This window comes from Festucalex cinctus, chromosome 4 (assembly GCF_051991245.1).
Source record: "Festucalex cinctus isolate MCC-2025b chromosome 4, RoL_Fcin_1.0, whole genome shotgun sequence".
NCBI lineage: Eukaryota > Metazoa > Chordata > Actinopteri > Syngnathiformes > Syngnathidae > Festucalex > Festucalex cinctus.
This window is the reverse complement of record NC_135414.1, coordinates 9,918,836-9,938,792: the sequence shown is the minus strand read 5'-3', so window position 1 is coordinate 9,938,792 and position 19,957 is coordinate 9,918,836. Positions and strand designations below refer to the sequence as shown.

At 39.5% G+C, this 19,957-nt stretch overlaps 1 protein-coding gene across 1 annotated transcript in view; it reads right to left on the bottom strand.

The window, feature by feature from the left end:
* itgb6 (integrin, beta 6) overlaps window positions 1–19,673 on the bottom strand; it is a 21,351-nt gene extending 1,678 nt beyond the window's left edge. Inside the window, exons 1-14 of the mRNA XM_077518151.1 lie at window positions 19,530–19,673; window positions 14,103–14,287; window positions 13,016–13,095; window positions 12,726–12,924; window positions 12,402–12,648; window positions 10,407–10,572; window positions 10,174–10,335; window positions 9,993–10,088; window positions 8,855–8,944; window positions 7,250–7,384; window positions 6,443–6,863; window positions 6,137–6,359; window positions 4,510–4,604; window positions 986–1,099 (exon numbers count right to left, since the gene is read on the bottom strand). Of these exons, the coding sequence (XP_077374277.1) occupies window positions 986–1,099; window positions 4,510–4,604; window positions 6,137–6,359; window positions 6,443–6,863; window positions 7,250–7,384; window positions 8,855–8,944; window positions 9,993–10,088; window positions 10,174–10,335; window positions 10,407–10,572; window positions 12,402–12,648; window positions 12,726–12,924; window positions 13,016–13,095; window positions 14,103–14,157 (2,083 nt within the window). The 5' untranslated portion in view covers window positions 14,158–14,287; window positions 19,530–19,673. The remainder of the gene's footprint in view (window positions 1–985; window positions 1,100–4,509; window positions 4,605–6,136; window positions 6,360–6,442; window positions 6,864–7,249; window positions 7,385–8,854; window positions 8,945–9,992; window positions 10,089–10,173; window positions 10,336–10,406; window positions 10,573–12,401; window positions 12,649–12,725; window positions 12,925–13,015; window positions 13,096–14,102; window positions 14,288–19,529) is intronic.
* Between the last annotated feature and the right edge of the window lie 284 nt (window positions 19,674–19,957).

Genomic DNA, 19,957 nt, shown 5'->3' with positions numbered 1-19,957 from the left:
GGACAGACATTGAACTTTCCAAGTATCACTTTCCACGCCCACTTCCATACATGTGACTTATCATCATTATGATCTGCGATTGGCTGGCAACCAGTTCAGGGTGTACCCGCCTACTGCCCAGAGCCAGCTGAGATAGGCGCCAGCCTCCCCCACGACCATTGTGAGGAATAAGCGGTCAATAATTGTTTTTAATCTTTATGTGTGGCATCTGACAAAGATAAAAAATCTTTTAAGATTTGAAAAATCCTTATATGTGTACCAGGCTTAAGATCTTATTGTTCAAGTTGGTAAATATATCTTATATTGACATCATATACTGTTGCATCAACATCCCCACCCAAATCATGTTCATGATTAAAAAAATGCTAATTTATTTCGGCTGTCTTTGATTAAAATCACAGGACAAAATCTTCTCATACTTCACAAACATAAATGAAAATGGTTACATCATCTTCCTAAATTTCTTTTCAAATGTCTTCAATAATTAAAAAAAAAAAGAGAGAGAGAGAGCAGAAATGAATGTGCACGCAAACTTGACGTTGTGTTCCTTCTGCACTTAGCATGACAGCGATTACTTTTTAACAAAACAGACTTACTCAAATGTACTGCATTTAACCTTACTTATTGTCTAAAAAAAAATACCCAGGCTTTCTATCTCGAGGTGATACAATGCCGCATGGCTCCCATGAATTGATGGAGCGCTTATTAGAAAGTATTGACATATGGTTAATGGATTTGTTCTCAAGCTACAGTTAAAAGATGATGTGAGGACATCCAATATTATAATTTTGTGGGAAAAATACTAAATTGACCATATTTTCTGCCCAACAGCCATGATACGTACAATAACTACTATACATTTTAATATTATACTGAATACAATACATTCTGTGTAGTTTATACCTTTATCCTTTTATAATCATCCATCTACCAATCCATCAATCCAACCATCCACCGATTGTGCATACTTTGCTGTCCATCTTACCATACAAGCGAGGATTGTAGACCGTCATCGTGTCCCCTCCGAGCACACTAAACGAGATCCAGCACTCATTTTCGGACATCAGCGTGCATTGCATAGAGGCGCTCTTGTCTACTTCTGAAAGGAAATTGGAACATATACAGTATAATGAAGCTACCAATGAATTGTATATCATCTTCCCTCTCAACACTGAGGCGAGAATGTAAAAGGATATCTTCGCCTCTGTTGGGCTGTCATTGTGATTTCCATATCAAAGACGACAATCTGTGGTGTGTGTATGCGTATGCTAGTGTGTAGTCTGCATTATTGTGTTTCCCATCTGAAAAATACTCTTTGATGATCAGATATCGCTCTCAGCTTGCACAAGTATAACGTGTTTAAAATAATCTCTTCTTTAAGGGAAGCCACGCTCCATCGGCTCCTCACAGGAACCACAATAGCTGGGCCTGTAAAGAATATGTTCGCCATTGTCCCACACAGGCTGAAAGGACATGGCTCGCTAACAAATAGGGCAGAGCTTCCGAACCTTTTTACACTAAGTGCCACTTGGAAAAATACTTTAGCAGTAGCATAGAAGGTCTAAGTGTTCATTATAAACGTGTGTGAGGTTTTAGCACAAAATTGAAATATTAGTGTAAGCCACTGTAATACAACACAGTGCTTAAAGGCAGGGTCTTCCGTTTTCACTCTGGAAAATGCACTTTATAAATACGGGATGTGTAGCCATGAATTCCTTCTCAATTGACACTTCTGGGCTTCTGTTAATGTGTGGTGGTGATTTTTTTTTTTCCTAAACCCCCACCCCCGCAGCCTGTATTTTGCCATTTTGTGTTGGTTTTGTCAACAGCGGGAGGTTTCTGTGGACAGCCAATCGCAGCCAATTCTGTGGACAGCCAAAACTTGAGAGCACGCACTGATTTTTTTTTCCGCTCACTTACTCACACAAGCTTGAGTGAGTGAAAAAAATAATAATAATCCGTGCGTGCTGTCAAGTTGCCGCGGTAGTGACATCATTCAGCCGACAAATTCTCCTAGCCCCGTCTGCCGACAGTGAGTGACACACCCCCCACTCTGCGATTGGCTGGAGTGGTAAACAACTGTCTGTCCACATCAACGGTCCCGCTGTTGACAAAATAAACACAAAATGGCAATACAGGCTGGGGAGTGGGAGTTTAGGCAAAAATCACCACCATACATTAACAGAAGCCCAGATGTGAGAAGGAATTCACGGCTATACATCCTGTATTTATAAAGTGCGTTTTCCTGAGTGAAAACGGAAGACCCTGCCTTTAAGGTTGAAGTCAACCCGCCTCCCCCCCAAAAATTTTTTGACAATAATATGTTCTACACAGCCACACTAGTCTAAATACAGTATTCTGATTAATGTTGCATCTGTGGAATAAGAGTTAAGCAGCAAAATCTATCAGTTTTTATCAATATCAGAAGGTGGCTATTTTTCCACTTGCTGTCGAGTGACAATAGGTGCGTTTCCATTACCCTTTTTCGCAAAAATAAGAGCGATATTGTATTATTTCGATAAAGTACAATTTCGAATTGTCGGTGTTTCCATTGAAGAGAGTTTCGCTTCTGAGGCGTAATTCTCGGAATGTCCAGTCTCGCGAGACCTTGCTGTTCTGTTGGAGGTGCTCATGATGTTTACCGTAGACTGACGCCCGTTGTAGTTATAATACTTTAAAAACACTCACCCCTCATCGGGCGGTTTCGGGCATTTAGTGTTGGTGTTGTTGTGGATGTCCCTCGGCAGTCGGCAAGCAGTTCTGACACGAAAGCGAGTGGCACCGTACTTCCTACTTCCTGTAATCCTAAAATGTTGTTGTTCCCATGCAGAAGCTAGGTAAAAGGCGGTTTACAAATTGTGAAAAGTTTCTGATGTTTTCTGCTAAATGAACCAGACATGGCAGGACAGGATTTCAAGCTCTCCTCTCCTTCAACTTTTAGAAGGAGTCTCGCTTGATAACACCTCTCTCTCTTTTTCATGACGTGCAGTAGCCGATACAAATCACTTCAGCATGTAAAACTAAAATACAAACCCGAAATTAATCATTCTCAAAACAAATAGTAATTGCAAGTTTATTAAAAAAAAAAAAAACACACATAAACAACGTGTTACAGTCCTTTCCTCCGTGACCGGGCGGGTGTCACATGACTACTAATGCGCAAAAAGTGTTTCCATTACACTTTTGCGAGATACTTCTTTTTCGATACGTCTCAAAAACCACCTCATGAGTGCGCAAAAACTTTTTTGCGATATTTGAGAGTTTTTTCGCAAATCCGGTGTTTCCATTACCAGCTTACTTTTGCGAAACATGCCTTTTGCGCAAAACTGAGGATAATGGAAACGCACCTAATGATAAGTCTCCAGTAACAACCAATCACAACTGAGCTTCAGAAAACAGGTGAGCTGTGATTGGTTGTTGCCTGAGCCCTGAACAACTATGATTCAGTCGACAGCAAGTGGCAAAATGGCCGCCCATTGAGAAGAGCAAAAACGTTTGTATTTTGCTTCATAACTCATATTACACAAATGTAATATTAATCAGAATGTTATGTTTAGAATAGTGAGGTCACAAATAACATATTATTGTCAAGAAAAGTTTATGGTTGACTTCCCCTTTAAATATAGGGGCTAAAAATGTACTTAAATAATGTCTAAATCATAACTAGCTATAGTATCAAACAGTCATTTCTTTTGTGTGCCCTATTTACTAGTGTGTTGAATGAGCTTGTGCCCCAAAACCATTTCATAAATGCTGAGACACCTTTTCACAGACCTGTGTACCTCTGTGATGCCAAAACCCAGGACTGAACTAGGGACCTTTAGATCTTCTGTTTTACACTCTCCCAACAGAGGTATTTCTTATGGCAACAATATTTTGAGTAGTTCGTTCAACAAAAGGAAAAGCCACTGGAATGAATAGGTTTGATTTTTTTTTTATTAGCATATCAGTGTAGCACAGATAATACTTAAGTCTAAAAAAATACTTAACTACTTGTGACCTTTTCAGCACCACAATGTCAATGTTTTTTCTAAGACTTGGCCAACTAGGATGGATTTAAACCATACTAGTCAACACACTTAAACAGTAGTATAGGTCATGCACTACTCACTTTCTGGATGCGACTAGCACCACGAGTAGTTTTGCCCCACTAGTAATATGTAATTGTTCTACTAGTGTGCCAAAGTTATACCACTTGTTTGCAGAAATGTAATAGAGTGCTGGAAAAAACTAAACAAAAAACAAACAAAAAAAACAACAACGAGTAATACACAGATGTTCTACTATACAACCTACTTTTTCTAATAGTGCATTGAATTGTCCTGGACCTTAATCTGGATATCAAGGATATCGAGTTAAATGCTCAAATGGCTTTCCATATGGGCAGGCACTCAAGAGACGGATCTATTTGATTACACAGCCAATTAAAACGTCTATAATATGTCCCCTCTCCAATCAAGGCAAATGCTGTCGTCGTTCAATAACAAGGATCCTTTCTGAGCAATGTACCTGCTGTTGTGTTGATGTAAACCTTGGGGAGGCTGCAGTTTTGCTCACACAGCTCAGCATCCTCATTTGCTTGGAGATGGCACTCCACACATGTCCTGGTATGAAAAACAAAGGAAATGGCAGATATTGTAATTATCCAAAGACTCTTCAATCACAGTATCTTACACACACGGAAAAAAAAAAAAAAAAACTGTTTTCCCCAGGCCACTCCTCTCCCATTTAACTGAGCTATCAAATGGCACGGGAGGCAACAGCTGCTTTACAACAGCGAAAGGAAATCCTTCAGTGCTGTGTTGAAGACATTAGTTGTCTTTTGATGTCACCTGCAGGGCGCAGACACATGTGAGCAAGGGAACCTAAACCTGATAGCTACTCAGGAGAGAAGACATTATGTGGTATAAGGATACAACATCATACATTATTGTTCATTTTCCATTTACAGTATGTAATGGATTCACCATAATCAAGACAAAGGAGAAGGTGTATTTTTACATTTTTTTTCCCCCATGCAAGTTCAGCAGCAGTGTACAAATATGGTTGGAAACACAGGCAGTTCTCAGGACTGTTTAAAACTCCCCCAAGAACACGGATAACACATATTTTGGGTATCTATAGGGAAAAATCATCAAATTTCAGGGTGAAAGAGTTACATTTAGGTTTGTTTGTTTTTTATTACTTTCAAATGTTGAGAAATTTGTTTTTCTTTTTATCTTCATCAAATGTCAAAATGGGTCAAATGTCACCCAGTTAGCATGAAGGGGTTACAAATAGGTATGGTCAATAAAACTTTTTTTTTTTTCATACTGATACCAATACGAGTACTTAAACCTTGACTAGTGACCAATTCCAATACCATGTACCGATAGTACCAGTACTTTTCACACATAAGAAAAAAATAAAATAAAATCTATGATAGAAAATTTTAAAGAAAGGCATGAAATGAATAGCAATTTTCTATGCTTATAATTTCTAATTTCTAACTTTGACTCTATTTAGTGGGACCAAATAGACTAGTTTTAGAGTAATCTCTACACTTGGAAGAGAGTAAAATAAAGAATTGGAAAAAAATAAAAGTGACTCAATGGCGGATGAACAAACTCGCAACATTCAGTTTGGAAGACAGCCAATCTACTCCCTGAGCCATGCAGCTCCTGCTTTCTTCTAGTATATCGCTTGTGTCAGTTGCAGCTGATTCCATGGAATCTTCCTAACTCCAAGAGACCAAAAATGATTTCTTTGGTCTCTTGGAGATAGGTGAAAAGTCGGAAGGGCATAGCTCAGGTGGTAGTGTGACCGTCTCCCAAACTGAAGGTCAACCCTTGAGTGACTTTTATTTTTTATTTTACGCTCTTCCTAATGTAAATCTTAGCCTACCTTAAAACCGAGTCTATTTGGTCCCTCTCTAAATAGAGTCAAATTTACACTACAGAATTTACTGTGTGCTCGTAAACCGTCCAAGAGCGGGCGGCTGTTGTCAGCTGCCAGTACCAATAGCTTGAAACAAGGCTTTTACGATACCTGCCATCCAAAAAAGGCAATATTTGCCCATGTCCAACTGTAAAGGTAAAGCTAACTAAGAAAAAACCACACTTCAAACGTATTGACTTCTCACAGCATGTGTTGTCACCTTGTGATGGAACAGGCATCCCCACACGTGGGGCACTTCTCACACAAGTCCCCCGATGCTCCCGGTACCAAGCAGACACATTGGCCGCACTCGCACTTGCCCCGGCCGCTGCACAGGACTCCATCTTTGGAAAGACACGCCTCACTACTGCTGCTGCAGTTACAGTACTCCCCAGTCCAGCCACTTTGGCACTGGCACTCTCCACAGTCACACACCCCGTGGCCTAAAACACAAACATGCTAATGTGACCAGGCAGAAATACATGAATAATCCATAAGATGATTTGACGGAAATGTAATTTCCCACCTCCACAGAGCTCCCCACGGAAGCGAACACATGAGTAGTTGTCACACTCGCAGTAAGGTCCATAGATGTGACCAAAGCTGGATGCTTCACACACACACTCTCCGCAGTAACATTGCCCCTGACCGCTGCATATGTCGCTCTCATTGTTTGCCACGCAGTCGCTCAACAATGCTCTTGCCTCATTGCACTCGCACTCGGCTCCCGAGAAGCCCGGCTGACACTCGCACACGCCGCAGTGGAAAGTCCCTTGGCCCTCCGTGCACCGGCTGCTGTTGTCGGCTTCAGCGGGCCTCCCACACTCGCAGGAGCACACAGACTCCAATTCTATGTCCAAAGTGTCCTGGAGGCCCACTGGCTTTAAAGAGAAGCGTCTACTCCCGGACAGGCATTCTGGAAGCTCCACAGACACATTGAACAACACCTAAGAGGGGGAAAGGCGGGAAATGATGATAGATAGATAGATAGATAGATAGATAGACAGACAGACAGACAGACAGACAGACAGACAGACAGACAGACAGATAGATAGATAGATAGATAGATAGATAGATAGATAGATAGATAGATAGATAGATAGATAGATAGATAGATAGATAGATAGATAGATAGATAGATAGATAGATAGATAGATAGATAGACTGACAGACAGACAGACAGACAGACAGATAGATAGATAGACTGACAGACAGACAGACAGACAGACAGACAGACAGACAGACAGACAGACAGACAGACAGACAGACAGATAGATAGATAGATAGATAGATAGATTGACAGACAGACAGACAGACAGACAGATGGACTGACCGTCTCTCCAGGTTTGACATTAGAACATTGTTTGAGCTCTGGTCGGACTGTCCCATTTGGACAAATAGCGGCGAAGGACATCCGGAGATCTTCGGTGTCTCCGAGGACCTCCAACTCAATCTCTGATCGCAGTTCCTGCAAACCACCAAACGTCTTTCTCAACAAAAGATCAGAATCGCCACACTGAAATCTGTCATCATATCATCCAGCGGACTTTCCAGGTGTTTTAAGGTCAATTTCACTTTGTGGTGACCTGTAACGTGCAAAGCCTCCTGTATTTATCTCCGTTTTAGGATGAGTCATCAGCCCAGGTGCGCTGGGCTGTAAAAAAAAAACCTGTGGAGAGACTGATGGCTCAGCTGAGCAAAAGGAAAGGTGTAGTTTGACAAATGAACCCAGTGACGAATTGTCTGGGTGCTTAAAGGCTTTATTGTGTCTTATTTGAATGCCTGCAGTGTTTTTGTGTTGCTTAGTTAGTCAAAGGTGAAAACATTTACTACGTACAATCATTTTAAGCCATTTGATCAATTACTCCATATCCGTCCTATCCAGCCTAGTCATTTTTTTTTAATTTTAAACTCAGAAATTGTAAGTAACTTTTATAAGGAGGGTTTTGACTACATTTTACAAGTTTATTATTATTATTAAAAAAAAAAAAAAGTCGTTTAGTTTGGGTGACAGCCACTCTACCACCTAAGCCACACAACTCCTTCTGTTTGTTAGTATATTGTTGGAGTCAGGTGGAATCCTCACACCAAATGCTTTTGGTCTCATTTTTAGACACACCAGTAATGCAGTATAGTGATAAACAGCAAGAGTGGCATGGCTCAGGTGGTAGAATCATGTCTGTCTCCCAAGCTGAAAGTCATGATTTTGTTCCTCAATGCTTACATAGATTGTTTTTAATAAACTAGTCACATGTATACTCAAAACTCTCCTTGTAAAATCTACTTAGAATTTCTGAGTGGGAAAAAAAAACGTTACTATTTTTTTTCAATTAAGAAAAAGTTTTGACTTTTGCAGTAACATATAGTTGTCCTACTAACGAGTATGACAAGACCTACTAGTGTGCAAAAATGTCATTAAGTAGTGGAAAAGAAAACAACAAAATAATTCTACTAGTGTATCCTAATTGTTCAACTGGTGCACTGAATTGTCCTCCCTTTGAGGACGAAGTGCATACTAACTAGTAAGTGGACCTTAAAGATGGACAAGGAAAATTATTCAAACTTCTTTTCAACATTTACAGTATGTGTATACATTAACCACTACAATAAAAGAGTCTGCACCTCTTTGTCACGCTTAAGTTAGCAGACAGACCTGAATTGTTCACAAATCACATAACTTTCACTGAATGATCGTGAGCTGGATTTACACAAAAGCACAACGAGGAAACGCAAGTTGCCCAGAAAAATGAGTAAGACACAAACACATCAAACAGTCTGGACAAGACAAGACTTGCAGTTGAACACACTGACGCAAATTCCCGGGAGGTGTAAGGAAGCGTAATGGGAGAAAGAATGAAAGGGATTTGGGGGAAAAAAAAAAAACGCCTGGGAAAGTTCTCACAACCACAAACAAGTTTTTTTTCGCACACTTACTCACTTTATACGCCGTTAAAATCAATTCAAGGATGTTGCGAGAATCGGTGGCGACGACTCCAACAGTGGCACCAGGTATCAGATTTGCATAGTTCTAGGACAGTGGGAAAAAGCAGCAGTAGCATATGAATAAAAGGGAGGTTGCCATCTTCAGTACAGTAAACCACTCGCTATATCGTAGTTCATCTTTTGCGCTCTTCCTATTTTGTGGAGTTTTAATCATTATTTTACGTGCTCGGTTTGTATGTGTACCTGCTCCATGTATGTGAATTACAATTTCTGTAACAACACTGCTAATTCCAAATAGTGTGTCAATGGAGTTTTATGTTGTATGTTAGCATAAAGCTATTCTTCAAGGTGAGGTTATGTGAGTAGTAGGGATGTAACGATATCCAAACATCACGATACGATATTATCACGATATGAAGTTCACGATATGATAATTATCATGATATTGTGGGGGGGGTTGGCGATATTTAAATAAGAGCACAATATTGTAAAAAAAAAAAAAAAAGAAAAGAACTCATACTAAAAAAAAAGCACAATATTGTGCTTTTGCACATAACAGCAATGCATATAAACCACCTACAATCTCTAATAACAATATTGAGGCACTTACTTGCGAATGCAAGCACACATTGATCACTTCACAAGCAAATTGGTTTCCCCTTCATCTGACAATTAGCATAGATTTTAAACATAGAAGGCCAAAACATCCATAATGAAAATTAAATCGCACTAATAAACTAGCCACTAGAGGGTGCTAGAACTGCACAAATGGAAATCAACTTGACTTTTTTTTAACAGATGTGTTCCTTTTAAATATTGTGAACATGATGACGACGATATTGTGGAAGTTTTAATATCACGATATCACGATATTGCCCTTATCGTTACATCCCTAGTGAGAAGGCACTAAGGAATACTTCTATAAGTGTGTTATAAGTTGAAGTGGGTTTCAATGTGTTTAAAGAGTGTGAAGTAAAACTATTAAAAGAAATGTAGTTTGTTTTCTTTTTGTTTTTTTAAATACCGGCATCTCAATACAGTAGATTTTCATGTATTACTGATTTATTCCATACGATGAACAGGTGGTAACTGTACTATAATAATGCAAATCTTTTTAAGGAGGGATATCTTACTTCATAGTTTTGCTTCTGCTTTTCCGTCACAGCAAATATCAACAAGATATTGTTTTCCACTACTTTATCAATCAACTGGCCCAGAGTTGGATACTCCTGAAGAGAAAAATACATAGCATGAAGAGCTTGGGTGATTCATCAACTTCAACATGATGAAAACTAAAATGAATGGGCTCAATACCTGCACAGTGGACATGGAGTAGTCATTGTTGCTGTCCAGGTGACACTGGCCATCATTGGGAATCACAATGCCGGCCATTTTACTGTCCATCCCAAAGTGTGAGTCAGCATCACTGACAAACACCAGCAAACGCATGGAATCATTCCTCCAACCTATCCTGTCCTATCAGGAGAACATTGTTGGTCCTGCTCTCAGATCGCACACTTGTGTGGAAGCTGAAATGTCACTCTTACCCCACAAACAGCAGCTTGCATGATGGCATCGAAGCCACACTCAGGAATGTCAATGTTTGCAGACACATGCTGCATCGAGACCCTCTCATTGAACTTGACTGTGTTGCTCGTAAGGGATAAGACGTGTTTGTAGCCAAACGTTGGCAAGCAGGTCGCATCGGCGCTACTGTAACAAAGAAAAAGAAGACACCCCCCAAAAAACATTTAAAAAATGATAACCAGAAATTTAGCTCAGTGTGTCTACCTTTACAAATAACTAATCTTAAATAATCATCACAAATCTTTATTAGTAAAGTTTTTGTAGGCGGGGGGGGGGGGGGCTAAGGGGGCTCAGGTAGAAGCTAGTTCTAGCTCAGATTTTAGTGAGAGGAGCATAAGGACATAAAGGAAAGAAACTTAAAGAGGAAGTGCACAATATGAATATAGCAGCAAAATCCATCCATTTGTATCCATCTCAGGTGGCGGCCATTTTGCCACTTGCTGTCAACTGAAAATGACATCACAGTTGATCAGTGCTCAGAGAATGACCAATCAAGGCTCAGCTTGCTAATGTCACCTGACTTCTGAGTTTGGTCATGTGACATTAGCAAGCTGAGCACAAGAAGATGATGAAGAAGACGAATTGTGAAAAAGAATATGAGTGAAAACACCACAAATTCCAAAAAAGGCCCAAAATTGGCACAAAAAAAAAAAAAAGTTTTTACGTGTCACGCCGCCACCGGCGTGGCGGTCCATGCTCTTATTTTTGTAGTTATGTTTCCTGTTTTGTTTTGAAGTTCTGATTCCCCTCTCATCTCAGGTCACTTGCCTTTCCTGCCGCTCACTAATCACCGGTCACCGCCCATGATTATCGCCACCTGTCACCAATCAAGTCAGGCAATAAAAGCCATCAGCATTCTCCCCTCCGTTGCCGAAGTGTCACCTCTCAGTGCATGGAACAGCCCTTGAACCACAGCCCTTGTTTTATGCCTTGCCTTGCCTTGCCTTGCCTTGCCTTGCCTTGCCTTGCCTTGCCTTGCCTTGCCTTGCCTTGCCTTGTCTTGCCTTGTCTTGCGCCCTTAGTTTGCCCCTTGTTTTCCTCCCTAGTGGAGCGCTTTCTGTTGTCCCCGTTTTTGAGTGCCCTTTTTGTCTCTCCAGTTTGGAGCTTTTTTTGTTCAGCCTTTTTTCCCTCTTTAAGAGGCGTTTTGAGTTTTCCGGTCATTAAAACTGCAGCCTTGTTGGCCAACTTTATATCTGCGTCTGAGTCCTCCCTCCTCTCGTCGTGTCATTACGTTTGGAGGAGGTGCATTTTGAAGCGTATCGAAAAAAATGAAAATGCGCATTTTGGCTATGGAAACAACTTTTGCGAACTAGACTAAGTGCAATTTCTGGAGAAATTGCGTGGGAATGCTAAAATCTGAATGCTAATAGCTGAATGCTAAGATTTGAATGCATGTGGAATGCTTATGAAGTAAACTGAGTGTTACTGTTACTACAGTAACAAATTATGAAATTATAACCTCCTAGTTACTGGACAATGCGCTTTACCACCGAGCAGTAGAAGAACGGATGGAAACGGGCACATGACGCATGTCCGTTTTGCTCGTTTTCACAAAATTTGCTTAAAAAAAAATTGAAACATTTGGATGGAAACCTGACCTGACTAGTGGCAAAATGGTCGCCCCCTGAGTTGGATAACAACGGGTTGATTTTGCTTCTTACTTTATATTCCACAAACACACTAATAATACCGTGTTTAGACTAGTGGGGCACTAGTGGGGACTAGAACATATTGCATAGGACAGTTTTGGTTTGACTTCAAGTCCTGAATCTCAATAGGCCTAAAATGTCCATCATTTATCCATTTAGCCATTTTGCCACTTGCTGTCGACTGAAGATGACATCAATGATGCTCAGGTCTCAGGTAACAACCAATCACAGCACAGCTTCAGATATGATTTCTAATTTGAACTCTTTAACTCATTGTTGAAGAAGAACTGACCACCTTTGTGTTACCTGCAAGGGTTGATGAGCTCTTCTTCTGTAATCTTGATGAAGGGTAGAACGGGTTTCTCCACAAAAGAACCAAAGCCCATTCGGAATTTACTGGTGAGGTTGGCCATCTCCTTGGACAGGGTGGAGCCGAGGTCCTTGATCATTTTCAGATCATCATACATGGATGCTGACAAGTCCATCAAGTAGTAGAGGTCCACTGGGTAGTCTTCAGTGTGCTGGATTTTCACTTGGAAAGTCACCTGACTGCCTGTCCAAAAGAAAAAAAAACAACATGTTCCATGGAGATCCAAAGAAGTGCTGTCTCTGAATATGAAAATTGCATACCAGGTCGTAGTTTGAGTGCCATTTTCTGTGGCGAGATCTGAGTGCGATTCAGGTTACCACTCCTCTTCCCAAGTGGTTGATCCTGGAGGATTTCTCCCTTAGAAATGGGAAACTCCAATAGGCTCCCATCACATCCTTTTGCCAGCAAGTGCTCCGGCGTGTCACATCTTTCACTAACTGACAACCAGTCGGTGAAATTCTGAGAAGAAGAAGAAAAATTATACATTATGTTCTGGTGCAAAAATCACGCAATTTGAATGTGTTCTGTGGTTTAGGATGCTGCTGCCTACCTGCTGTGTACACCAGGCACATTGTGGACCAAGTTGGAGACATAGATCACAAGTCACAGCACTATCAGCTGAACATGAACCTGAAAAACACATACACACGTAAAAAAATAATAAAAAATATATATATATATTTTTTAAATCACTTGCATCAAGATGGAATGCACTACATAACCACAGAATCAAAGATTCACTTTTACAACTTACTCTTTGGCAAAAAGAAAAAATAATAATTAAAAAGAAAAAAAAACATTTACGTAAATGTATTAGAAAACCTAATAATTTTCAACAAATACACTGGTTTAATTATTGAATTTTGGGGCAAATCAGAAACCTGTACGTGTTTTACGCTATTAATGCTTTTTGAAGTTGTCTTTTTTTTATTATTATTATTATAATTATTATTTAAGAGGTCACTCCTGTTTTGGAAGGCTGCAGTACATTTTACAGAACTGGAAAAGGAATTTATGTGTTATTGCACAGAGTTACAATGAAACCTACTCGGCTAAACTATATAATTTACAAACAACTGACCTAGTTTATTCTGTAGTTACCAATGTACAGCAATACCTATAAATACATTTAAAATGAACCCTGAAGGCTCATGTCAATTCATTGACAGAAACAAAAATGGACATTTTCGTTTTATAAACATATAGCTGTAGTTTCAGTTATGTATTTATTTTTTTTACATTTTATATTTTTTTTTCAGTTTTTTTCAATTTTATTTGTAGTTTTTTTTCAGTAATTGTTAATTATAAAAAAAAAATTGATTTGAATAAATCTGATTGTTTTATAATATTCACTTGTGTTTAGCGGATGTGAGGGAATTAAAGCTAAATAAAACAAACATGTATTATGTATATGGGATTTCTATATTGCAGATTTTCACCGCTCACTGTTGTATCTGGAAAGTATCCCCGCGATAAACGGGGTCCACTGTCTAACGTTGCTTGATCAGGTGTAATCAATGACATAATAGGCAATGTGATTATAGAAAACAAGTCGCTAGTGTCACACTTAGCCCACACTTTTTGTTTGCACTATACACACATATTACACACGTACAGAGTGGTTGTTGTGTGCTCACCCTCCACTGTAGTGATCCAGTAGCGCAGAAGCAGGCCCAGGAGGAGAAGCCCCATTTAGTAAGTCCGTGACGTGACTTCACCTTGTCTCATATTTACACGCGTGAAAGGCGTCCGCCAGCCTTGTGCCTTCTGCGCTTGTCCAACGAAGGTGTTGCGGAGGGTACGCGCCGCCGTGCACTTTTACCTGCCAAAGGAGGAGGGGGAAGAGAAAGACGAGGAGGAAGAGGAGGTGATTCGCGGCCTCACCTGGCCGCCTTTTATGTTCACTTCCGTAGACCGCTAACTCGTCAACATACGTAACTGTGCACTCTAATTGAGGAAGCTTTAAAAAAAAAAAAAAAAAAAAAAAAAAAGCGGAGGAAGCTTGCACACTGTCAAAAAGTCCAAAATGCACTTATTTGAGATGCCAATCTAATTTTGGTCGCGGTCCACATCTGTAGTCAGGGTCTAGAAACACATGACACACACACACATGATTTAGTAGCCAATGAGTAATTTTATGTATGAATTTATTTATTTATTTACATACAATTGGGTCATGTGTATTTTGTGTATTCATTTGGGGACTACTATTTTCTTAACATGCTGAAATATTATATTGTGTTTAGGCATATTTAACTTGTGTTTTTTTTTTTTACTTTGTGAATTGTTTGTTATACGGCGCACGTCATAAGCGCGTGAAAGAGAGAGAGAGAGGAATTAGAGCAAGAATCGTTTCATGTCGGGGGAGAAGTTGAATAAAGAGTACAGATGCAGCTGCATGAATATTACCGTGTTGGTAATTTAGCAAGGAAGCCATATGAAATCCTCATAACTAAACCCTCATTGTAACCCGCCATTTTCCAGAAAGTGTTATGTATCATGATGTTATTTACTGAAATTTTTACTGCATTTTATTGTTGTTGTATATCACTAATGATGAAGCGATAAAATTTGTAATCAAGTCATGTGAAAAAGTGATAGCCAAGTATTTAATTGCAATTTCTTTGAAGAAGGGAATGGTGAAAAAAAAATCTTGTAATACCGAGAAAAAGTGCAGACAAAATCCAATCTTTGGTCTAGATTTACTGCCATCCATTTACAATATGAAAATAATTTAAAAGAGACATGAAGCAGAGTCAACTCAACTTTCTTTATAAAGCATGTACTTTAAAAGCAAATATCAAAGTAAAAGTCAGAGATACAAAAATAAAGACAGTTAAAACAATAAATTCATAAATTAACAACAGTATACAATAAAACACTAAAACGGTGCTGAGGTGAAAGCCAAACAGTATAAAAGGCGTGCAGCCAGAAGTTGTTGTGTCACAACTCTCCCCTCCTCGTACACTGAATGAAGAAAAGGCTGCAGGGTCGCTTGGAACCTTTTCTGACACACCTAATCATCAGTTGCATTTGTAATTATTAAAACAGAGTGAGACTTTGTGGTCATTTTAACAATCCCAAAACAAATTGAACTTGAAATCACAAGTTATGTAAAGTTGTCATATTCAAATATTAACGTATAAATCCATTGATCAATTTATGTTAGGAAAGGATGTGGTTAAAAAATAAATAAATAAATAAATAAATAAATAAATAAATAAATAAATAAATAAATAAATAAATAAAATACAATTTAAAAAAAAAGCTTATGATGCAGACTTTATTAGTCAAATATGTCACATTAGGCACACATTTTTTGTCACAATGTCACTAAACACAAGCCTGTACTGTATTATGTACCTTCTGCCATGTAGTTACGCCTGTCACTATATGCCAATGGCTTAGAAAGGCACATTCATCCACAAAAAAACATCTGTAAAATTGGATCATGTTCCGTGGCAGACCTGAACACTAAATTTTTATACAGTGTTTGATTATGGACATTTGTGACCCTAAACTTTGAGCTTTCATACAATGGTAACTTTCCACACATGCACGAACACATCAATTAAGTGCTAAGTTACACTCACCAGCCACAACATTAGGAACACGTTCGCAGTCCAATAGGAAAGCACATGTATGTAAATGCCCTGACAACATTGATGATCGCGTTAGATGGAGAACCAGAAATTCAAAGCAACAGTAGTGTGGTGTACAGTATGTGAAGTACTAAGCTCAGCAGTAGGAGCGGTGAACTTTGATAAAAGGACAGGCCACGCCGTTTGTAAATAACGCCTTTCTTCCCTTATTGCTTCGGCACATAACAGGAGATCAATTATTAACAGTACCAGCGACCTGAATATGAATCATCGTCTCGCCAGACGTTTGTTGTCAGCCTTTACTTTTAACTTCCCTTCGAAACCAGACAGCCCCACCAATATGGAGGTGTTGAAGTGTAAACATCTGCGGGGCAAATATCAGCACTTTTCTTTACTGGGAGGAATCTGCATTCAGCACCACGCCCATGTAAATCTCTCTGGGGGAGTCCCATCCATCTGTCACTCCCACTCCCGAACACCCACCATACCAATACTACTCAGTAGGGAAAGCTACTGAAGAATTGATTTCATACTCTTCATATCCAGTTTAAGGTCCACGTACTGGCACTATTTGTCCTCACTTCAACAAAACTATGTACTAGCTGACAACTTCTATACATAAATTTAAGGTCAAATTAGTAGCATGCAGTCGTCAACAAATGCAGATTGTTGCCTCATTAGTTACATGTAGTCGTCCTACGTAAGCCAAAGTTATCTTAATAGTGAGTACAAAAATTGTACTAATACATGAGTACAAGGTTATGAAAAGAGTTTGAGCATTCGATATCAGGCATTTATTAAATATTAAGAATTTTGAATGAATGCCTAGATTTATAATAATAATAATAATAATAATAATAATAATAATAATAATTATTATTATTATTATTATGATTATTATGATTATGATTATTATGATTATTATGATTATGCTTATTATTATTATTATGCTTATTATTATTATTATTATTATTATTATTTTTATTATTATTATTATTACTATTATTATTATTATTATTATTATTATTATTATTAAGGGCGGCTTGACTGGTTAGCACATCCGCCTCCTAGTACTGGACTTTGGTTCGAGTCCAGGCTCCGGCCTTCCTGGGTGGAGTTTGCATGTTCTCCCCGTGCCCGCGTGGGTCTTCTCCGGGTACTCCGGTCTCCTCCCACATTCCAAAGACATGAATGGCAGGTTAATTGGGCGCTCCGAATTGTCCCTAGGTGTGCTTGTGAGTCTGGATGGTTGTTCGTCTCTGTGTGCCCTGCGATTGGCTGGCAACCAGTCCAGGGTGTACCCCGCCTACTACCCATAGCCGGCTGGGATAGGCTCCGACACCCCCCGCGACCCTTATGAGGAGCAAGCGGTTCAGAAAACTGGATATTATTATTGATTTTCATCTTAAGTTCCATGATTAGTAAACTCTTCACTAGTAAAACATTCAGTACAATGACGAGCTTACACAAGTAGAATGGCTTTTTCCTTACCATTGTTGAAACTTTCCAATAAGCGGCTTCAAGTGTACTAGTAGCCACTCTGTCCTCACTAGTAATAGTAACTTTGGCACACTAGTAGGACAACTACATATTACTAGTGAGGCAAACTGTGCTCTAGTAGTTGACAAATGTATGCTACTAGTGGCGTTGTAAAATTCTGCTAGTTAACATCTGTTGTTACTCTTAGCATTTGTGTTATGCAGATGTTTACTAGTGCAAAATTTTGCCTCATTACAGCAGTAAGATGTAATTGTCCTACTAGTGTGCAGAAATGAGAGGAAAAAAGATTACAAAGACAGTCATTCTAGTACGACTGAAGAAACTGTCATAGTTGAAACTCATGCTATGAGGCTGAAAGTGGCTTAAAGAGTTTGAAATAATATTACTAGTAAGTCACAGTGGTTCTACTAGTGCACTCTACTCGTTCTGTGGCGAATGTCCTCCCCTAGAAAACTATCATGGAGATCATTTTTACATAGGCATACCCCAAATTATGACTAATTGTCACATTTTAGATTTTAGACCCCTATCGGCCATGCACTTTATAAAAAAAATTGAAAATTACAAATGGACTGAAACCCAAATACTAAGCGCAACAATTCAGGGAGTGTCCCTCTGTTAGGGGAATGTTGTACTGCACCCATGCCACTCTCATTTGCATGTGGAGGACATCTTTTAGACCACAACTTTTGAAACCAATGGCGTCGAGTAACCCAGAATCAACGTGGAGTTCCTTCTGTCACCGTTGGGGGAGCTGTTGCACAATATTTCTGATGGGGTCATATTTTGGCGACCTACAGTGTGGCTGTTTTAATTGGAGGGCTAGTTGTTTGCTGTGAGTGTGCTGAATTGTTTTAGTAGTGAGGACAAAGAGCGCACTAGTACCTTTAAGCTAAAATGTTTTCCCACATGCTCAAGCCTCTCAACTGGCTCTATTTTTGCTCTACCTTGACACTCCTCAAGTGTCAGTGTGTGAAATTGTTTTGTTTGTGTCAGCATACTAGGAGAGCTAAAGACAGTTGGACTGCTAGCACTATTTGTGAAGTGCCGGATGTTAATCAGTAGAATTGTATAAAGTAATATCCTCCTGACTACCAGCAATTCAAATTTGTCCTCTGTTGTGGACCTTTTTAAAAATGAATATCTCCCACCCAGTGCATATGATTGAATTAACTCCTTTTGTGCTCTATAGAGGACATTCAGAGCTTTCCAATGATACCAAATGTGTAGGGGTGGGGCTTTGCTACCTTTGATTGCATCATAAAAGAAAATGTCTTCTCTCAATGCAAGCACGTTTTAGGGAAGAGGAAAAGTTAGTTTAGAACACATTTTATTGAACACATTTAGGCCTTAAATGTTGTTAGCATGTTTTCTATAAGACTCTTAAGAACACATTAAAGTATTGTTTGAATTATTTTAACTGCCTAGCATTTAAGTTTTAAAAAAATGTCCTCTGTAGTGGACACATTATAGCTTAAAAATAAAAACTTTTTCGTTTTTCACAAATGTATTTTGCAGTATTCCAGTTACTTCAAAAAGATTGGGGAATATCAAAATAAACATGATTGGACAATATTTTTTTTCCTGGTAGTCAGGAGGATATAACGAGTAGTAAAACAGTCGTGCAAAGATGTCCGCTGCACAGATTTTCCTGTCAATAAAGATGCTTTGTGCTCACTAGTAGGACATCTTTGGTGTACTAGTAGAACAACTATAAGCAATTAGTGAGGCAAATCTGTGCACTAGTTGACAACTGCTAACCGTCCTCGTTGTGCTGTTGCCCTACCAGTGAGGAGAAATTTCTGCTCCTTTACTGCTACTTTTTGTTCCACAAATTTTCTGAACTTTCTACATTTTCACATCACCAACCTGACCCTTAAAGAGGATCAATCATCCTGTCACAAATCATATGATCTACCACTACTAGTAGCATACGGAGATGGCTGCAATATGAGTGCTCACCTTCGGGGGCGTCCTCTGAAAACATGCTGCCCCATCCGGCTGCAACGTCCTCACTGTCACCCGGTGAAAAATGGCCAGAAGTTGGGGCCGCGTCAGGCCGCCGCATTCATCGGGGCCTGTTGTACCGCGGCTCTGCGCTCACCGAAACAGAACAGCCATTGTAACGGCGCCCTTTATCAAGCATGGGCGACCCCGCTGCCCATGTGTGTGTGTGCGTCCCAACGTGGGTGAGTATGCGTGAATGTGTGTGAGTGTGTGTGGTGACAATGAGTGACAGAAGCAACTGTCGCCTGTGAGAGCTGCATTCTGCCTCTCACTCAAACAAGAAAGTGGAAAAGTGGAAAGCATTTATTCGATATCCTTGATATCCTGCTTAAGTTCCATGTATTAGTACACCATTTTTCCTCACTAGTGAAACAATTTAGCAC